Source organism: Saccostrea cucullata, unplaced genomic scaffold, assembly GCF_032062105.1.
Source record: "Saccostrea cucullata isolate Sc308-1 unplaced genomic scaffold, CSIRO_AGI_Scuc_v1 ctg12721, whole genome shotgun sequence".
NCBI classification, from domain to species: Eukaryota; Metazoa; Mollusca; class Bivalvia; order Ostreida; family Ostreidae; genus Saccostrea; species Saccostrea cuccullata.
Window position 1 is genome coordinate 1 of NW_026921492.1, and position 18,647 is coordinate 18,647.

The following is an 18,647-nucleotide window of genomic DNA, read 5'->3' on the forward strand; positions in this document are numbered from 1 at the left end:
TTTAGTCAATTTAAATATTAAGGACGAGAAAAATTTTCCTAGTGTACCAAAATTTATGACTGGTACATTTCTGCAAGAGTGAATTTAGGATCAAAACACTTGAACATAGTCCAGTGCGCCGCTTGTGCCAATGCAGCGGCCATTATTCAAAAAGTCGGATTTTACCCCCATGTATATAAAATGTTATAAAATTCATATTTATCAAAGCATACACACCAAAATTTGAAGAAATATAGTTCAATTGGGGCCTTGAAATTCACAATTCTGGAAGATATGGGCCCTTGTCCAGCATAACATTATAGGTAGTTCATCTGCTTAATACCCAAGAGCAGAGAAAAAAAAGTTTTCAAAGATTTCATATATTTTCACTATATAATCAATAGAGCCCCGCCCTTACACCAGAACCCCGACTCTGGGGCCATAAAACTACAATTTTGGTAGAGGCACTTTTGCTCATCATAACTATGCACTTAGTTAGTTTATTTAATTTTCAGGAGCAGAGAAGAAGATTTTCAGAGAATTCATGTATTTTCACTATATAATCAATAGATCCCCGCCCTAACACCAGAACCCCTGACTCTGGGGCCATAAAATTCACAATTTTGGTAGAGGCACTCTTGCTCGTCATAACTATGCACTTAGTTAGTTTATTTAATACCCAGGAGCAGAGAGGAAGATTTTCAGAGAATTCATGTTTTTGACTATATAATCTATAGAGCCCCGCCCTAACACTACAACCCCTGACCTTAAGATCATAAAATTACAATTTTGGTAGAGGCACTCTTGCTCATGAGAACTATGCACTTAATTAGTTATCTAATACCCAGGAGTAGAGAAGAAGATTTTCAGAGAATTAATGTATTTTCACTATATAATCAATGGAGCCCCGCCCTAACACCAGAACCCCTGACCCTGGGGCCATAAAATTCACAATTTTGATAGTGACACTCTTGCTCTTTATAATTATAATTATGCTTAGTTGGTTTATTTAATACCCAGGAGCAGAGAAGAAGATTTTCAAAGAAATAATGCATTTTCACTACCTACTTATTTAGCCCCGCCCTAGCACTGGAACCCCTGACCCCAGGGCCATGCATTTCACAATTTTGGTAGAGGAATTATTGCTAATTACAATCATGCAAACAGTTTGACTGCTTGATGTCCAGGAGTAAAGAAGAAGATTTTTAAAGATTGCATTAATTTTAGTGGTTTTGGCCCCACTCCTCAGGCCCCAGGAGGCATGGATCATGAAATTCACAATTTTTGTTCCCCTTCACCCATAGATGCCTTAGACCAAATTTGGTTGAAATTGGTTCAGTGGTTGCAGAGAAGAAGCTGAAAATGTTCAAATGTTAACGCACAACGCACGACGCACGTCGACGGACAAAAACAGATAGCAATATGTCACCTGAGTTTACTCAGGTGACCTAAAAATAAAATTTTGAGAATAGGATAAGCGGGTTCCGTTAATACCGATCGCAATGAAGGCTTTTTTGGCAATGTAACATGCTTACTGAAAAAAAAGATCTTTAAAAATACCATTTAATACTAATTTGACATAAGTTTATTAGAAGCTACGGACTTAGTTCGTACTAAGTCATCAATACTCGTATGCAGAATTTAGTAAAGGTGTAAGGAATAAAAGAAAGGTAACTCATTTTTATTTTGCACAGAAAAAAAATCCTCAGTTTTCACTCGTCAATTTTTTAAAATAGAGAAATCGTCAAATTTTGTACCGCCACTATAACCACTTTAACAGTCCTCGTATTTGGTAAGACGCACAAAATTCTATTTCATGTGTGGATGTGTGTGTGAGAGGGTTGAGGGTGTGAGGGTGTTTGTGAGAGGGAAGGTGAGAGTGAGGTTGTGTGTGTTAGCAGGGGGTGGGTATATTGGATTGGTTTCGAATCATAATTTTTATCAATTGCTAAAACAGGTCTTTTTTTAACAAAAAAAAATAATAATAATTGAACCTGTAATGGTGATAAAATAAAGCAGTCCTTTCGAAATTGTTATATTAGCTTCTTTGTTCAGTTACTGAACTTAAGAAGGCAGGTACTGTAAACCAACTTTTATTCGCGACGACTTTATTTCGCGATTAACCAGGGATAAACTAGTTCGCGACGATTAATTTTCGCGATCAAGCCTTTTGTCATCCGTTTTTAATAGACAAAAGTACTATAAGGACTGGTTCGCGGCGAGAAATATTCGCGATGACGAGGTTCTCGCGAACTTCGCGAAAATTTCTCGCACGCGAATAAAAGTTGGTTTACAGTATTTAACAAAGTAAGTTAAAATAATATCAATGCATAAAATCATAACGTTTATTACCTTATTCCGTTATATAATATGGAGAGTACTTTGAAAACAGTAATCGTTGTCCTCGTGCAAAAGAGAGAACATTTAGTAATAACAACATTTAAAAATTTTCTCAATTTGCCCTGTTTGAAAATTCATCAAAGTTAAAAAATACCATAGAATAAATGCTATTATCTTAAAGCTTGTTCTCTATCCAAGGCAAGTAAAAAACATTACATGATGACCAATAGCCTTATATATGGATTTTGAACGTAAGTAGAGAAGAGACATAGTACCGACACCGTATTGCATTTACTATGCATGAAGTTATAAATCCTTGTGTGAAATATGCAATGTGTCTAAAATAAATACATTTTTCTAGACTCATTTATGTAAGGTAGAGTCTATAACTTAACCCAGTCAACGCATCCGGAAAAGTAATTTCCGATTTGGTTAATATATTATATATATATTGTACGCCGAACCCGATGCATTTTAATGATATTTTAGCGGGAAAAATAAATGTAGAGCAGTCCGAATATCATGGTTGATGAAAAGAAATATAAGAAAAGTAATTGAATGGAGTCATAGTGATGTTTCCACATGGACGAAGAAAGAGGGTATGTATAGAACTTATTATTTCATGTATGCATTCATTTTCTTACGATTTTTCTAACGTTACCTGGATACATGCACAGAGTCGGCTATCTTGTTAACAGGATCAATCTCATAAACAACGGGCATACAGGAAAAATTGTCAACCAAAAGTTATTCCTTTTTAAGTCTTCTGATGAAATTTGGAAATTTTCCATTTTTGCAGTGTTAATTTATAGCCCATTCGGGATATTATATCCCAAACTGACTATTATATCCCATTTGGACAATTGGTCCCAACCTGATTAACATTTAAAAAAAAAAGGACTACTGAGCATCAATTAACAACAATCAAGTCTGAAAAAAATTAGTAATTGTGATTGTTAAAAGTATTAAATAAGTAAGCCTGCCATTGCACAAAAAAACTAGAAACCTACTTATCCTACTCGTTGTGTGTTTTGTAAAGGCTTGTTGATAAAAAACACACAAATTGGTTGAATAAAAAGCATATTCAACTACAAATCATGGGAAATCCTATATAAACACTTGATAACCAAGTCACTATGCAACAACATAATGGGGTCAAACAAAAAATACCCCTATCAGTACACTACATAACATGGTCACTACACTGTTACCCTGATACTGCGCTACATAACCCAATCATTACACTATATAATCCAGTCACTACACAACATATCCCAGCCATTTTACTGCATAACCCAGTCACGACACTGCATATCCCAGTCACTACACAACATAACCCAGTCACTACACAACATAACCCAGTCACGACACTACATATCCCAGTCACTGCGCAACATAATTCAGTCACTACACAACATAACCCAGTCACTACACTACATATTCTAGTCACTGCACTACATATCCCAGTCACTACACTACATATCCCAGTCACTGCACAACATAACCCAGTCACTACACAACATATCCCAGTCACTACACTACATATTCCAGTCACTACACTACATAAAACAGTCACTACAGTACATATCCCAGTCACTGCACAGCATAACCCAGTCACTACACAACACATCCCAGTCACTGCGCAACATAACCCAGTCACTACACAACATATCCCAGTCACTGCACAACATATCCCAGTCACTACAATACATAACATAGTCACTACAATACATAAAACAATCACTGCACTACATATCCCAGTCACTACACAACATATCCCAGTCACTACACTACATATCGCAGTCACTCCACAACATAACCCAGTCACTGCACAACATAACCCAGTCACTACACAACATGTCCCAGTCACTACACTACATATCTCAGTCACTGCACAGCATAGCCCAGTCACTACACAACACATCCCAGTCACTGCGCAACATAACCCAGTCACTACACAACATATCCCAGTCACTGCACAACATATCCCAGTCACTACAATACATAACCTAGTCACTACAATACATAAAACAATCACTGCACTACATATCCAAGTCACTACACAACATATCCCAGTCACTACACTACATATCCCAGTCACTGCACAACATAATCCTGTCACTACACAACATGTCCCAGTCACTACACTACATATCCTAGTCTCTGCACAGCATAACCCAGTCACTACACAACACATCCCAGTCACTGCACAACATAACCCAGTCACTACACAGCATAACCCAGTCACTACACTACATATCCCAGTCACTACACTACATATCCCAGTCTCTGCACAACATATTTCAGTCACTTCAATACATAACCAAGTCACTACAATACATAAAACAGTCACTACACTACATATCCCAGTCACTACACTACATAACCCAGTCACTACATAATATATCCCAGTCACTGCACAACAGAACCCAGTCACTACAAAACATATCCCAGTCACTGCACTACATAACCCAGTCACTACACAACATATCCCAGTCACTGCACAACATACCCCAGTCACTACACATATCCCAGTCACTACACTACATAACCCAGTCACTAAACTACATATCCCAGTCACTACACTACATAACCCAGTCACAACACAACATATCCCAGTCACTGTGCAACATAACCCAGTCAATACACAACACATCCCAGTCACTGCACTACATATCCCAGTCACTACACTACATAACCCAGTCACTACACTACATATCCCAGTCACTACACAACATAACCCAGTCACTACACATATCCCAGGCACTGCACTACATAACCCAGTCACAACACAACATATCCCAGTCACTGCACAACATAACCCAGTCACTACACAACACATCCCAGTCACTACACTACATATCCCAGTCACTACACAACATAACCCAGTCACTACAATATATAATCCAGTCACTACACAACATGTCCTAATTACTACACAACATATCTCAGTCACTGGGCAACATATCCCAGCCACTACACCACATATCCCAGTCACTGCACAACATAACCCAGTCACTACACAACATATCCCAGTCACTACACTACATATCCCAGTCACTACACTACATAAAACAGTCACTACACTACATATCCCAGTCACTGCACAGCATAACCCAGTCACTACACAACACATCCCAGTCACTGCGCAACATAACCCAGTCACTACACAACATATCCCAGTCACTGCACAACATATCCCAGTCACTACAATACATAACATAGTCACTACAATACATAAAACAATCACTGCACTACATATCCCAGTCACTACACAACATATCCCAGTCACTACACTACATATCCCAGTCACTGCACAACATAACCCAGTCACTGCACAACATAACCCAGTCACTACACAACATGTCCCAGTCACTACACTACATATCTCAGTCACTGCACAGCATAGCCCAGTCACTACACAACACATCCCAGTCACTGCGCAACATAACCCAGTCACTACACAACATATCCCAGTCACTGCACAACATATCCCAGTCACTACAATACATAACCTAGTCACTACAATACATAAAACAATCACTGCACTACATATCCAAGTCACTACACAACATATCCCAGTCACTACACTACATATCCCAGTCACTGCACAACATAATCCTGTCACTACACAACATGTCCCAGTCACTACACTACATATCCTAGTCTCTGCACAGCATAACCCAGTCACTACACAACACATCCCAGTCACTGCACAACATATCCCAGTCACTACAATACATAACCTAGTCACTACAATACATAAAACAATCACTGCACTACATATCCAAGTCACTACACAACATATCCCAGTCACTACACTACATATCCCAGTCACTGCACAACATAATCCTGTCACTACACAACATGTCCCAGTCACTACACTACATATCCTAGTCTCTGCACAGCATAACCCAGTCACTACACAACACATCCCAGTCACTGCACAACATAACCCAGTCACTACACAGCATAACCCAGTCACTACACTACATATCCCAGTCACTACACTACATATCCCAGTCTCTGCACAACATATTTCAGTCACTTCAATACATAACCAAGTCACTACAATACATAAAACAGTCACTACACTACATATCCCAGTCACTACACTACATAACCCAGTCACTACATAATATATCCCAGTCACTGCACAACAGAACCCAGTCACTACAAAACATATCCCAGTCACTGCACTACATAACCCAGTCACTACACAACATATCCCAGTCACTGCACAACATACCCCAGTCACTACACATATCCCAGTCACTACACTACATAACCCAGTCACTAAACTACATATCCCAGTCACTACACTACATAACCCAGTCACAACACAACATATCCCAGTCACTGTGCAACATAACCCAGTCAATACACAACACATCCCAGTCACTGCACTACATATCCCAGTCACTACACTACATAACCCAGTCACTACACTACATATCCCAGTCACTACACAACATAACCCAGTCACTACACATATCCCAGGCACTGCACTACATAACCCAGTCACAACACAACATATCCCAGTCACTGCACAACATAACCCAGTCACTACACAACACATCCCAGTCACTACACTACATATCCCAGTCACTACACAACATAACCCAGTCACTACAATATATAATCCAGTCACTACACAACATGTCCTAATTACTACACAACATATCTCAGTCACTGGACAACATATCCCAGCCACTACACCACATATCCCAGTCACTGCACAACATAACCCAGTCACTACACAACATATCCCAGTCACTACACTACATATCCCAGTCACTACACTACATAAAACAGTCACTACAGTACATATCCCAGTCACTGCACAGCATAACCCAGTCACTACAAAACACATCCCAGTCACTGCGCAACATAACCCAGTCACTACACAACATATCCCAGTCACTGCACAACATATCCCAGTCACTACAATACATAACCTAGTCACTACAATACATAAAACAATCACTGCACTACATATCCCAGTCACTACACAACATATCCCAGTCACTACACTACATATCCCAGTCACTGCACAACATAACCCAGTCACTGCACAACATAACCCAGTCACTACACAACATGTCCCAGTCACTACACTACATATCCCAGTCACTACACAACACATCCCAGTCACTGCGCAACATAACCCAGTCACTACACAACATATCCCAGTCACTGCACAACATATCCCAGTCACTACAATACATAACCTAGTCACTAAAATACATAAAACAATCACTGCACTACATATCCAAGTCACTACACAACATATCCCAGTCACTACACTACATATCCCAGTCACTGCACAACATAATCCTGTCACTACACAACATGTCCCAGTCACTACACTACATATCCTAGTCTCTGCGCAGCATAACCCAGTCTCTACACAACACATCCCAGTCACTGCACAACATAACCCAGTCACTACACAGCATAACCCAGTCACTGCACTACATATCCCAGTCACTACACTACATATCCCAGTCTCTGCACAACATATTTCAGTCACTTCATTACATAACCAAGTCACTACAATACATAAAACAGTCACTACACTACATATCCCAGTCACTACACTACATAACCCAGTCACTACATAATATATCCCAGTCACTGCACAACAGAACCCAGTCACTACAAAACATATCCCAGTCACTGCACTACATAACCCAGTCACTACACAACATATCCCAGTCACTGCACAACATACCCCAGTCACTACACATATCCCAGTCACTACACTACATAACCCAGTCACTAAACTACATATCTCAGTCACTACACTACATAACCCAGTCACAACACAACATATCCCAGTCACTGTGCAACATAACCCAGTCACTACACAACACATCCCAGTCACTGCACTACATAACCCAGTCACTACACTACATAACCCAGTCACTACACTACATATCCCAGTCACTACACAACATAACCCAGTCACTACACATATCCCAGGCACTGCACTACATAACCCAGTCACAACACAACATATCCCAGTCACTGCACAACATAACCCAGTCACTACACAACATAACCCGGTCACTACAATATATAATCCAGTCACTACACAACATGTCCTAATTACTACACAACATATCCCAGTCACTGGGCAACATATCCCAGCCACTACACCACATATCCCAGTCACTACACAACATAACCCAGTCACTACACAACATAACCCAGTCACAACAATACATAACCTAATCACTGTACTGTAGAACTATGGATTATTACCCATTCAAATCCTTATATCATATTGTCACTGTTACAATATCAATTTATTTTCAAAAATAGTTTGTTTATTCAGCAGTGATAGCTCTCTTTATCCATGGGAGTATCTTTTTGATGAAAAGTTTTCATCTCATTGTGGATATGTAACATCATCTTTGAAGTTAAATGAATTGTTAGAGGAGTATGAGTATGCAACATCATCTAGATTTCGGTGTTTGAAAAGTGAAAAGCAGTTTGGAAAAATATTTGGTAAGTCAGAGGTGAAGATGATCGTGTATACCAGTTAGTTTATACACATGTATTTAATGGTTACATAATTAACATGCTTCACAGCTTCAATTATCTTTTATTACAAAACATTACAGAGATATCTAGCTTACTGGTATATAATATTTGAAACAATGCAAGAATGTACATGTGTTTTATTCTATAATTTATTATTTAAATCAATGATTTAGTTCAATTATGAGAGAAAACAGCAAAATATTTTATCTTTTAAAAATTAAATCTGTTTTTAGAAATTTCAAAGGTTAGTGATCCACAAGTAAGACTCTGGGATACCCAAGGCAATGCTGACCCCTACATTAGATATGATGGAATTCCTTTCATCATCATGGGAAAGAAAGTGCTTGAGTGTCATCAGGGATTTGACAGGGACACCAAAACTAATCAAAGAAAAAAAAGAAGATTACCTGCAGTAAGTGATATTATGAATCTTTTAAAGAATTATGTTGACGTGGTTAAAGTAAATTATGTTTAATCATGCAATTCTGTTAATTCATATGTCTGATTAAAAAAAAAAAATATTTATATAGCTTGATTTTTATTTCTTCGACTGAAATATCATATTAAATGTCTACCCAGCATGTATGCTAATTATAGTATCCCCATGTATATACACAATGGAGTATGTAGTTTAGTTTGAGTCTTATACACCATATTGCATCAAGTACTTTTGTAAGAGCTATTGAAAATCGATTTAACAAATTGAAATTCTTTTATCGTATTTATTGAAAATTGACAACTTTTCATTTATGTCAGAATATTAGGGATTTGGAAATATCTTGATATAATATATCATTGTATACATAAAATTACATAATTTTAAAGTAAATTAACCTACATATCTAATCTACTTTGTCTTTATAGTCTGACCATATCTTCAAACATAAGCGCCGATTAGTACAGAACACCAAGAAGAAAGGATGCCCTGTAAGGATAAAAATCCGTCATGTAGTGAAATTTTTGAATTTCAAGGTAATATACATATACATGTAAAGATCATCGGTTACAAAATTACATACATGCATGTACATGTGTTTTGTATCAGATTTGGATTTATGAAGTAATTGATGCACATTTTCTTTTAAATTATGCAAAAGGTGAAGGATCAAGATCAACCAAGTAGGAAGTTTGTGCCAAGCGTGAAGAAAGATTTAAATGACGGTACAGGTGAAATAGAATGTCAACCTCGGTTCTATGTCTCGTTTCCACCAGCAGAGGAGCATAGGAATCACTTGAAAGGAGCGGTACATGGATTTTATATCATTTTTTTAATTAATATTTTTTATTGAAGATTGTATTATAACAATTATTATCTGAAATTCAAAATCACGGAAATGCTTTAACATATACTTTAATACAAATGTCCTAACAATACAGGCATCCAGCATTTTGCAGCCAATGGATAAGAGAATTTCAAATTATATTAAGAAGGTTGTGAGCGAACATTGAGTTACAAGCACTCTGAAAATGAAACTGCTTATTGAAGTCTTTTTGAAGCAATCCATCTTTCTAAATTCTCCACTTCCACCTAAACACAACAAGAGATATTGGCCATCACTTAAGGACATTTATAACCATATGGCATCTCAGTTTCTCAAACTACGAGATAGCAGTTTTGATCAGGTATGATGGTGAAAAATGAACATGCAATACATGTAAAATGCTCCTAAAGAAGTGTTTTACTATAATGAAAAAAATGTACCTAGGATAAATGGTTAATCCCACAGTCCATTAGATTCTGCATGCATATTAACAACAAGTCTACCACATAAGACATTTACAGGTTGTTGGCAAAGTCAAAAGTCTTTCCATAAACATTACTTAAATTTATGTACTTAATATGGATATTTTGCTCACATTAAGGCAACATGCCACATTTTGTCTTTAAATGCAGTAAGACATATTTCTGTGTTTAAATACTCAGATATAAATACTAATCAACCTATTCTATTTTTTAAGCAAAACAGAATTGTAATTGTATTTTTATTACTATATGTCTGGAAATATATTTAAAAGTATGTAGAAGAAAAGAAATATTTTTAATATATTTTATTAGAAAGAGGTTCAAGGAATGATTGAAGAACAGAGGTCAATCCATCAAGAAGACAGATACTACTTAAGAATTAAGACTGATCAAGATCAAGGTAATTCTAACACCGCTCAATGGTAATAATTTTTCCGAAATGATCATTGTATGAAATCATTGGAACTGTGCAAAAATACCAATATTCCGATTCAGAAGTATAATTGTTGTTCCTTTTTATTGTATTGCAATGCACTATTGTAGATAACTAAAATTTTGTGACACCTTATTTTTCGCAATAAAGACATTCATTTGTTATTAGTGAGGAAAACATTTCCAAAATTGTGGTCACTGATTTATATAATAAGGGCCCCGCTCGGCAGGCGCCCTATTGTGATCCAAGTCTGGCACAAAAGTTCTTATATGAAAATTAAGTTCTCATTGATATGAAGTGATTGACAGTCTACTAGCTAATTGCTCTGACTGGAATTAGATTTAAAATATAATGTAATTAATGTCAGAAAGCTATATAGTACTAGACTGTAGGTCTATCATATAAAATTTAGCTTAATGACTCTCATTTCTGTATTTTTTAGTACAGCTATTTTTAATTAGATTGAAAATATTGCAACACACAATTCACTATGCATTTAAAAAGTATTGCAGTATATTGCAATGTAAAATTGCTTGCCAATAGCCAGGCCTATAGAAATCACACAAAATGAATTGACATGCCATGTTGTTTGTGTATGGATTTAGAACATCCTGTGAGCGGTGATCCAGATGAAAGGTTATTTGTTGATGAAGACCTGTTCATTGGAAATTATGGAAAGAGTGGTGATGGAGTCAACAAATTCCTGTACGTACATCAGACTGCTTGGCAAAGACAACTGCTGAATAGATATGGAAATGAGATCTGTCTTCTGGATGCAACATACAGAACAACCAGATACACCTTGCCTCTTTATTTCCTTTGTGTTCCTACAAATGTAAACTACATGACCGTTGCTACATTCATAGTTGAAACAGAGGACAGTGTATCCATCCAAGAAGCCCTATCTATTATAAAATCATGGAATCCAAACTGGAAGCCAGCATATTTTATGTGTGACTATGCAGATGAAGAAATATCTTCTATTGAATCTGTTTTTCCAGGTATTTTAATGAATATTTTTGTACATACTATTTTCAGTCGTTTTACTGTTTCTAATTACAAGTATGCTCTGAGCAGATCATTTTCTTTTTTTTTAAATTTGCTTCATATATACTCTTTGAATTGAAAAATCAAGACATTTATTAAGGTCCTTGTGGGAACTTCCAATGAAATTTATATCATTACATGTTCATGTAGGTGGAACATGTATGTTATCTCAAACACATCATACATTTTTATTTTATTTTTTAAGAGTCCTTTGTCTACCTTTGTGATTTCCATCGAGAGCAGGCATGGGAGAGATGGCTTAAAGCAACTCACAACGGCATTGGAGATGATAAAGATGAAATTTTATCTTTGTTACGCTCTGTAGCAAGATCCAAAACCAATGAAGAGTTTGAACTGTCAAGTAACAGATTAAAGGTATTTTTTTATCAGTATTATGTACAGTAAAACTTCCTACTCCTAACTTACACATTTACAAGAATGAAAACTGCATTGTTGATAAACTATCATAATATAATTTCGTCTTGATTTTACTATTTTCAGTTGCTTTCTATGTACATGCATAATATAAGTTATAAACCCGTAATTGGATTTCACTTTTTATTTCCTTTTTTAGAACAGTCACTTTTGGACAGAAAATAACAGATTCAGAAAATGGTTTGAAGGCAGATGGTTAAATAAATATAGGGTAAGATAGGTATAATATTTGTACATTGTATACACACATAACGATGTGGCATATGTCCACAAAAAATTTATTTGCTGAGTTCATGTAATTTTCTTAATTGTAGAGATGGGTGCAAGCTTTCCGACAGAAGAGATACAACACTTCTGTGAATACTAACAACGGTGTTGAGAGACAGAACAAGACCCTGAAATATGAATTTCTTGAGGCAAAGAAAGCAAAGTCACTGTGTCATCTTCTTACAATTTTGTGGAATGATTTTCTTCCAGACATCTATCAAAGGTAATAAACCTTTATATATAGAAGCTGCATTAATGGTGCTGCAATATATACATGTATGTGATAATGTTTAATATTATTTATATTTAGTTATGCCACTACCGGGTAATTACCTAAAAAATCATTTACCTTATTTTGGAATTTCAGATATGTGAAACTGAATTTGATATCTGCAGAGGAATCAATGAGGTACAATCCTGACATTCCCACTTTCCTAATAAATCGTCCAAGAAATGTTGTAAAGCATTGCTTTAAAAGATGGGAAGAAGCAGGAAACATTTCTGTAGATGACATAGATTCCTTAGGAGAAGACCAATTCCTGGTAAAGAGTCAGGTTCCAGAGAGCTCACAAGTTTATTGTGTCCGCTTTTCAGCACCCGACTTTCCAGTACCATCTTGCGACTGTGAGGACTGGGCCAAACATCATTTGCCTTGTAAACACTTTTTTGCTGTCATTAGAAATGTTTCTGGTTGGCAGTGGGAGAAACTACCTGAAGAGTATAGGAACAATCCCTTCCTGACATTAGATGAGAGTGTTCTTTATGAGTTCAGTTCACCATCTTATGTTACTCACCCTGACAGCAAAGAAGACCAAGAGTCAAGAAGAGAGACCAATACAGACAGCAACATTCAAGATATTATTTTACCATCCAAATCTAGACTTTCTAAAATAAGATCCAACATCAGCAGCTACTGTCAAATGATAAGAGACTATTCATATTCTTGTAAGGACGAAGAAATTTTGGAAACCCTCGGCTCTAAATTGAAGGATACATTAGATGGTTTAACAACTAGTCTCAGCGAAACTGATGTACTCCCTGTAGATAATCCACAAAAGCAAATGACCCACATTGCAACAACACCAGCAAAGCGAATAAATAAACTTTCTCTATCAAAGAAAAGAAACAAAGGAGTTGGGAGACATGGTTCATCTGCAGAGAATATGCGAAAACATACATCCAAGGGTGTACATGACCTGTTATCACATGGTAATGCATATGGAAAGTGAAATGAGAATCTTCTTTTTGATAAATGCATGTAAGAATATATTGTAGGAAAAATAATGATGGTTATTTTCTTATTGAAGAGAGCAGTGAGGTGGCAGAGGAGATCATTTCCATTGAAGATGATCAGTATTCACATTTAGAAGCAAATGGTACAATTTTCAACTTGGATACATTTTCAAATGTCCAATATAAAATGAGATAGAGCTCTATTCAGTAAAAGAGTTAAAAATCTGTCTGGCTTAAACCAATGATTTATTGTTTTATATATTTTTAACTTTAGGAATGAAGGGTATATTAAAGAAAACGCACAAAGGTACAAAGCAGGTGAAGAAGGTACATTTTCCAGATTCTGGTACCATGTCACAGACAGTTGCAAAGTATCATGAGATGGATTATAGGGAAGGTTTGTGCTTTTATTCAGTCCCAAGAATTAAGTAATTACATTTCATTAGGAGGCTGATTTCTAAAAACTAAATTATCTTTACAGCTTTAGAAGAGGTGAACAAAATTTGGAATATGGAAAAAGGCACTGGATTTTTTATTGGAAAAGTAACTAATTTTAACATCACAGATGAGGACATAAGGTCTCTTAATGGTACAAACTGGGTAACTGATCAGGTAAGCACATATTTACTTTATAAAGTTTTTAATAGTTAGCACTTCCTCAATTTCTTTTTCTAGATATACATGCAATTTGATCATGTGCATTAATTTTTATCATTTTTACAGGTTATTGATGCATATTTAGCTGCCATTGTTCAAAAGGAAATTGAGAAAGGAAACAAGGTTGCTCTATATCCATCACAAACCATGACTCAGATCATGGATGGAAATTTTTCAGTTGGAAAGAGTCGAAGGAAGGTATAAATATTCTGCAATCAAGTTAACAAACATGGTTTAAATAATGTCCCTTTATGCTTAATATACAGCTGTATTTTATTTTTCAGTTGAAGCTATATGAGTGTACTTCAATAATTGGAGCTATATGTAAAAATCGTCATTGGACTCTTGTGGTAAGTACATAATTTTCAGGTTTAATGAGATTGATAGAAATTATTAACTACATGGAAGCTAGTAAGATTACTGACAATGAAAAGACACATGTACATGTATTTACAGCTCAATAATTTTTTCAATTGAATTTGATTCTGCTTATCAGACAATGGAGATCGGTATTGTTGAAATTCAATCTATTTTAATGAATTAAAATCTACAAGTTAAAGATAAGTGAGGCAACACCATATTCTTTTCAGATTGTTGATCCTTTGAAGGGTTTCATACATTACTTTAACCCCCTGAAAGAGACCAGAATTCAATACAGATTGAGGAGATAAAGAGAAACTGGTGGTAATTAATTAAGATGATGTCAATAAAAGAATGTGCCATAGCTACATGTATGATTATACTGTACATCTGAAATCCAGTCCCTCTTTTAATTAACAAAGTAAAGCATTACATGTTTTATGTTTAGTTTGTATATTGATTAAATTATTTCTGTATATAATTTTCTTTAAGTTTGTACATCAGTGAGAGGATGGTTACATATCATGAATTGGAGAGGAGGAATTGGGCTGTCATCACAAGAGAACACTCTAAACAGACAGACAGTTTTAATTGTGGAGTGTATTGTTTGATAGTGAGTTATGTAATTCTTATCATTAGTAAAAGTTCCTATATTTTATCTAATCATATAGAAAATTATGGAATACATGTTATAATTGTGTGTAATAATGTGCATTTATGCCAGTAAGTATTGCACACCAAAAAAAAAATATCCCCTTGAAAGTACATAACTGTTATTTCTTTCTAAAATTTCTTTAGTTTGCTGAAAGATATTTCAACCAGCAACCGTTTGACAAGGTTTCAAATGCAGACCTAAAGAATGCAAGAAAAAAATAGCAACTTCTCTAATGATGTACAATGGTAAACAAAAAAGCCCTACATATAAAGATTACTAACAAAAATATATTTGTGAAGCATTCTGAGACTATATAACTTTGATGTGCAATGGTTATCAAAAATATCTTACATTTAAAGTATTTTATATATGTTTGTTGACTTCTCTACTTTACTTGCCAAATGAAAAGTTTTATAATTTCGAAAAGAAATTGAATTGGTCAATCATTTTTTGTGAGCATATATCTGAAATTTTTTTTGAACTCATGCAGTCTACAGCACAGACCGCTGTCCTTGTTGTGGATTTTTGACATATGCAGAAGAAACAGTAAGTTAAGTCTAAACATTAAAAAACAATTTCAAAGGAAAAGATATTACATAGAAAGAGGAAAATGGAAAGAAAAGAGTTAAATTCATTATAAATTGATCTTAAAAACAAATACCCCGGTAAATTAAAAAAAAAAATTGAAATTGCAGATCACATGTGAATTGTGCTCAAGAAAATTTCACAGGACTGAAGCCTGTTTAGGATCTGGATGCATGTCATTGGAAACAATCACTTGCCGGATGTGTTCCCTGAAATTCCAGGTAATTGTTTAAGCATTCATTTTACATAGTGCATGGATGTAACATTTACTATTTCAATATTAAATAAATATTAATGGCTTGTTGTTTTTTTTTAAATAAGCAATCCTCATATATTCATATTGAATATTTCATAAATATTAGGAGAAACCATCCAAGAGGAAATCAGACGATGGAGAAATTGGAAATGAAAGAAATCTGAAGAAATGGAAAAAAATGGAAAATGGTTTGAGAATTTTAGAATAATTCTGTACATGTATATCATTTCATATTAAAACTGAGTTTTCACTTCCAAATCATGTATTACTATTAGTATATTGTACTGGTACTTTTTTATTCAATTTCAGCCAAGTCTGATGTACTGTTCACAAGGAATGGACCAGATCAAAAATTGGAAGCATCAGGAAAAAATGCAAAATTTCATGTGAATAGTAATGGTGGGTAATTCTTTCAAATTCTTACACATGAAGTGTATATCTGTCATTTATAATAATTATATTATATATTTATACTGTCCAATTGTATTCACCAGGCTATGATTTGGTAGAGAATTTATGGTCATTAGAAAAGGATTTCAATTTTCCAGTGGCTAATGTATTTGGTAAAGTAATCATGGACACAGACATTCGTTCATTAAAAAGTAATGAATGTCTCACTGACAGGGTATGTATAAAAATATTTAATGAAAACAAGAACTTGATCGCATGCCGCTCAGATAAATTGTTTAGTCAGATTCATAATGAATCATCTAAGCAATGAGTAAATTCAATTCAATCATAGGCATCGAAACAGGGGTCTTAGCCCTCCCCCCTTTAATTTGCTTCTGATGCCAATGTCAATTATGTCTTGACCTCTTTGCATTTTAACAAGTCTTTGCAAAGAAAATTAGGGAAAAGGTAACATGTTCCAGTAATTAAGCTCAAAGGCTACTATTTATTAATTCGATCATTTGTTTTTCCAAGATTTTTATTCTTAGAAATAATGCCTACATATATTTTATACTAGGTCATTGACTGTTATTTGTTGTTGCTGGCCACTCAACAAAATGAATTAGGAAGAAATGTTGTACACTATGACCAAACCAAAATGACAGGGATTATAAATTCAGACTTCCGATTACCAGATGTTTCCCAAAACTCTGTAAGTGAAAAGACGTACTAATTATATAAATTGTATCAAAGACAGTTAATTAACAATCGTTATTATTTGTCTTAACAAAAGAAGACAGAGCTAGGTCACTATTTTGATACCAATCTGCATTAAAATGTATTCACATTTACAGGGTATAGATGTAGAGGCAGATGTTATTGTGGGAGTGTATCACAGGTCATATCATTGGACTTTAGTGGTGAGATTTTTTGTTCACACTATGTTTTGTTAATATGAGTTTGTAAACCATAGCAGTATTACCACTTTTCTTTCTTTAGATTGTTGAAGTAAGAGAAGGCAAGATTTTTTTCTATAACCCATGTGGAGAGAGGAGCCATGAGATGAAAAAAATTGAGAGGAGTTGGAGGTATCCACTAAAAACAACCTTTATGTTGACCTTGACTTGTCCCATGATATATCTGGTGTGTGCTTTTAAATTTTCTCACAAGTCATACTTTTTTTTTATTGTTAAAGGAAATATGACAGTGAATATCGGATCAAGTACCAAATAAGCAACAAGTCACCAGATTGGAAGATATGTACAAGTCCACATGCTCTCCAGAGAGATTCATTCAACTGTGGAATATATTGCCTTGTGGTATTGTCTTTGTTTTTCTATATATGCCATCTCAATACATGTATATACCGGCCATCTGAATATTTGGATTAGCTTCAATATTTGTCCATAAAATAGGACAGCACGACTGGTTTTTCACAAAAAATTTCACGATTCAAATTAATACCTTTCCATTAGGGTTGATGTTATCTGTTCTGTCGTTCATTTTATTTCTATGACAGAAGATATGTTACTTTTTGAAATTTTATTTTAGTTTGCAGAGAAGCATTTAAATGGACACTTGCATGATCTACAAAGTATAACGAAAAAAGATCTACAAATCATGAGGAGAAAAGTAGCTTTAGAGTTGATGCTTTACAAAGGTATTTATTTTGTATTCATTTTTTTGCCCCAAGATCGAAATATCCCAGGGGTATAGT

At 35.3% G+C, this 18,647-nt stretch overlaps 4 protein-coding genes across 4 annotated transcripts; all 4 read left to right on the forward strand.

Annotated features, from left to right (window-relative positions):
* The first annotated feature begins 2,841 nt into the window (after window positions 1–2,841).
* On the forward strand, window positions 2,842–10,349 carry LOC134260135 (uncharacterized). Its single transcript, XM_062742719.1, has 6 exons — window positions 2,842–2,918; window positions 8,660–8,832; window positions 9,102–9,280; window positions 9,733–9,840; window positions 9,966–10,112; window positions 10,246–10,349. Exons 1-6 carry the CDS (start codon window positions 2,902–2,904, stop codon window positions 10,315–10,317), a joined length of 696 nt encoding a protein of 231 aa, XP_062598703.1. The 5' UTR covers window positions 2,842–2,901; the 3' UTR covers window positions 10,318–10,349.
* LOC134260134 (uncharacterized) lies at window positions 10,336–12,281 on the forward strand. The gene is made up of 3 exons (XM_062742717.1): window positions 10,336–10,491; window positions 10,925–11,012; window positions 11,651–12,281. The coding sequence occupies exons 1-3, from the start codon at window positions 10,336–10,338 to the stop codon at window positions 12,169–12,171; spliced, it is 765 nt and encodes a 254-aa protein (XP_062598701.1). The 3' UTR covers window positions 12,172–12,281.
* On the forward strand, window positions 12,212–15,355 carry LOC134260132 (uncharacterized). Its single transcript, XM_062742715.1, has 11 exons — window positions 12,212–12,242; window positions 12,298–12,467; window positions 12,667–12,738; window positions 12,842–13,017; window positions 13,162–14,003; window positions 14,102–14,170; window positions 14,302–14,424; window positions 14,509–14,639; window positions 14,751–14,882; window positions 14,969–15,034; window positions 15,275–15,355. The coding sequence occupies exons 1-11, from the start codon at window positions 12,212–12,214 to the stop codon at window positions 15,353–15,355; spliced, it is 1,893 nt and encodes a 630-aa protein (XP_062598699.1).
* Window positions 15,356–15,569: 214 nt separating this feature from the next.
* On the forward strand, window positions 15,570–18,590 carry LOC134260133 (sentrin-specific protease 2-like; the record flags this gene model as incomplete). Its single annotated transcript, XM_062742716.1, has 12 exons — window positions 15,570–15,657; window positions 15,843–15,944; window positions 16,190–16,245; window positions 16,395–16,505; window positions 16,647–16,728; window positions 16,850–16,939; window positions 17,035–17,165; window positions 17,508–17,642; window positions 17,785–17,850; window positions 17,930–18,018; window positions 18,126–18,249; window positions 18,482–18,590. Coding segments are annotated over exons 2-12 (1,006 nt in total), but the record flags the coding sequence as incomplete, so codon positions are not given.
* Window positions 18,591–18,647: the final 57 nt, after the last annotated feature.